Here is a 3774-nt window from a genome sequence, read left to right on the forward strand (position 1 = left end):
CCACAAGCCAAAATAGTTACTAAATATATACACCCTCCTATGCTTAAACATTTTAATGATCCTCACTGCACCTGGAATAAATTTTAAACTCATAATAAGGCTCTGAATGACCTGACTCCCTGCTCACCTATACAATCCCATATCTCACCACTCTGCTCTCCAGCCATCCCAAACTATATTTAATTCCTTAAATACAACAAAAGCACAGCTTGGGTCTTTGCACATGGAACTCTCTTTCTGAAATGCTCTCAACACTTCATAGACTGACTTTTTTTCACCCTTCACATCTCAAATAATAAAAATATCAAATATAAACAGTTGTTATCTATCTCCATAAAGTATAATTTGATGTATCTTATTTACATACTTTTTTATTTTTTGAACTTAAAAAAGTTTTATTTCTTACATATTAAGTTTTCAAAAGGAAAAAATACACATTATGCTATCTTCATCCTCAGTATGCCTGAAAGGTATTTCATAAGAAGCAAAACATTGATCTCATGGGTGTATGTTCAGACACTCAGTGGTGATCAACCCTTTTGCGATCCCATGAACTGTAGTGTAGCCCAGCAGGCTCCACTGTCCATGGCATTTCCCAGAGTACTGGAGTGGTTGCCATTTCCTTCTCCAAAGTATCTTCAAAATCCAGGGATCAAACCACATTACCTGCATCCCCTGAATTGGCAGGCTGATTCTTTACCACTGTGCCGCCTGGGAAGTCCGTTGCTCTCACATTTCCCCCTAAACAGACAATTGTCTCAATGCCATTTACTGACTAATACCAAATGTATCTCCTGGTAAAAGTGCTCCCATAATAATCAACTAAATGCTACATGTTATTTGGCCTACATTTGAGTTTCTGTTCAATTCTATCAGCCTGTTTATTCCACCGGTATCACACTGTTTCATAATCTTTCACATTTGGCAGAGGAAGAATCTCCTTATTATTCTCTTTTCCGGCATTCTTCTAACTTATTCTCACACTTATTTTTAGACTAAAATGAGATGATATTTTTCTTTCTCAAAAAACCTGTTAGAATTTGGACTTCAAATGAGTTAAAATTTATATTAATTCAGTAGAATATGCATCTTTGGGATCTTAATGTGCTTACCCATTTATTGAGTTTTTATCATATGCTTCTCTGGAGAATTTAAAGAACTTGACTGATCCTTGTTAACATTTGGGGGGGGGTAGTGCAGGGTCTTTGTTGCTACGCAGGCTTCCCTCTAGTTGAGGTGAGTGGGGCTACTCTCTAGCTGCGGTGTACAGACTTCTCATTGAGGTGGCTTCTCTTGCTGTGGAGCCCAGGCTCCAGGTGTGCGGGCTTCGGTAGTTGCGGTTCTCAGACTCCAGAGCGCTGGCTCAATCAATAGTCGTGGTGCATGGGCTGAGCCGCTCAGTGGCATGTGGGATCTTCCCATGTCTCCTGCATTGGCAGGTGGATTCTTTACCCCTGAGTCACTAAGGGAGCCCTGATTCTTGTTAACATTTTAACACACGGGTTTTTTCAGTTGTTGATGTGGATGGGATTATTTCACATTATATTTTAATCTTTTTATTCCTGAGTATTATTATTGTACAGTAATAATAAGGAGTATTTCTGGAGCATTCACTGCAGGCCAGCTATCTATGTTAAGCACTTTATTCATTTTATTCTCACCTTAACCCATTTTTCACATGACGAAATGGGATCTTAAAGAGCCAGGTAACTTGCTTGAGTTAGAAGAGCCAGGTAACTTTCAGAGTTAGAAAGAGTCAGAGCCCAGGCTTAACTTCAAGTGTTTTGAAATCCCTTTTTATTTCTAGTAGCATTTCAGTTGATCATTTTAGATTTCCTGAATATGTCATCTTATCAGCAAATAATGGTAATTTTTACATTTCCTTTCTAATATTTTTACCTTTTTCCCCTTTGTCCAATTGTGTAACATCAGTTTTTTTTACTGAAGACACTTGTTTTAAATATCATTAAATCTACAGAATATCGTAACACACTGATCTTTAAGCACATCAAGACAGTTGTAACAAGATGTGGTTTAAAATAAGACCTAGGCATTATTCCTATTATATTGAGTATGCCAGACTAGAACTTGCCAGAAAGACTAAATTGCATGAAGATTTTCCATATCTTGTTTTTGTGTTTGTTACATTGTCTCTTATATCCCAAAAAAATGTATAAAATTTAGCCTAAGATACTGTTCATGTTAGGAAAACAGCTGATTTTGCTTATTTTAATGCTTTTACTTACTTGAGGGCATATAGTAAACATCTGTGTTGTGCTGCAGGAAGTTGGGGAAATGGATGGAAGCAACCATAGTAGAGTCTCTGAGTTCCTGCTCCTTGGGCTGTCAGAGAGTCCTGAGCATCAGAGGATCCTGTTTTGGATGTTTCTGTCCATGTACCTGGTCACAGTGGTGGGAAATGTGCTCATCATCTTGGCCATCAGCTTTGATTCCCAACTGCACACTCCCATGTACTTCTTCCTGGCCAACCTCTCCTTCACCGACCTCTTCTTTGTCACCAACACAATTCCCAAGATGCTGGTGAACCTTCAGTCCCAGAACAAAGCCATCTCATACGTGGGGTGTCTGACCCAGCTCTACTTCCTGGTCTCCTTGGTGGCTCTGGACAACCTCATCCTGGCCACGATGGCATATGACCGCTACGTGGCCATCTGCCGCCCGCTCCACTACACCTCGGCCATGAGCCCAAGGGTCTGTATTTCACTCCTTACCCTGTGCTGGGCACTCTCTGTCCTCTATGGCCTCATTCACACCCTCCTCATGACCAATGTGGCCTTCTGTGGGCCCCAGAAGATTCACTATATCTTTTGCGAGATGTATGTCTTATTGAGACTCGCATGTTCCAACACCCAGATCAATCACACAGTGCTGATTGCCACAGGATCCTTTATCTTCCTCACCCCCTTTGGATTCATGGTCATGTCCTATGTCTGGATTGTCAGAGCCATCCTCCGAATACCCTCAGCCTCCAGCAAGTACAAAGCCTTCTCCACCTGTGCCTCCCATTTGGCTGTGGTCTCCCTCTTCTATGGGACACTTTGTATGGTATATCTGAAGCCTCTCGACACCTACTCCATGAAGGACTCAGTAGCCACAGTGATGTATGCTGTGGTGACCCCCATGATGAACCCTTTCATCTACAGCCTGAGGAACAAGGACATACATGGAGCTCTGGGAAGATTCGTCATAGGAAAATCTTTCAGAGGTTGACTTGAGGATAAATTTGGAAAGGGCATTACAGTGGAGATAGGAATTTCCTTCACCATGTCCAAGGCATTATCCTATGTGGGATACAAGATAGATTTAGCTCAAAATAATCTCATACGTCTATGATGAAAAAATACACAAAGCAAAACCCACTGTCCACCAAACCCGACCAATTTTGACAATAAATATAGTACCACTAGCAAAAAATGCAGGTTCCATCCCTGGGAAGATACCCTGAAGTTGAAAATGGTAATCCACTCCAGTATTCTTGCCTGAAAACTTCCAGGGACAGAGGAGTCTGGTGGGCTACAGGCCATGAGGTTGCACAGAGTCAGACATAACTGAGTGACTAACACGCACACACGCACACACACAACACTAATTAATAGTAGAAGTTTGCACGATCAAATCCTTCAGCTTGCACTAACCTAGGATTACAGTCCCAGCCTTATCCAGATATATCCAGTTATGGCTTAGTGAGTCTCACATGTTCACTAACATACATTCACTCATATCCTTCTGAACTCTGAACTTCTTTGAGGAGCC

At 41.2% G+C, this 3774-nt stretch overlaps 1 protein-coding gene across 1 annotated transcript; it reads left to right on the forward strand.

The window, feature by feature from the left end:
- Positions 1 to 2252: 2252 nt before the first annotated feature.
- LOC136150172 (olfactory receptor 1D2-like) lies at positions 2253 to 3231 on the forward strand. The gene has a single exon (XM_065910927.1). It carries the CDS (start codon positions 2296 to 2298, stop codon positions 3229 to 3231), a length of 936 nt encoding a protein of 311 aa, XP_065766999.1. The 5' UTR covers positions 2253 to 2295.
- The last annotated feature ends 543 nt before the right edge of the window (positions 3232 to 3774 follow it).

The sequence above is a fragment of the Muntiacus reevesi genome, chromosome 18, assembly GCF_963930625.1.
Source record: "Muntiacus reevesi chromosome 18, mMunRee1.1, whole genome shotgun sequence".
Lineage (NCBI taxonomy): Eukaryota > Metazoa > Chordata > Mammalia > Artiodactyla > Cervidae > Muntiacus > Muntiacus reevesi.

What these genes read in the sequence shown, in the direction of transcription:
- LOC136150172 (XM_065910927.1), top strand. Translation starts at nt 2,296, where the DNA reads ATGGATGGAAGCAACCATAGTAGAGTCTCTGAGTTCCTGCTCCTTGGG.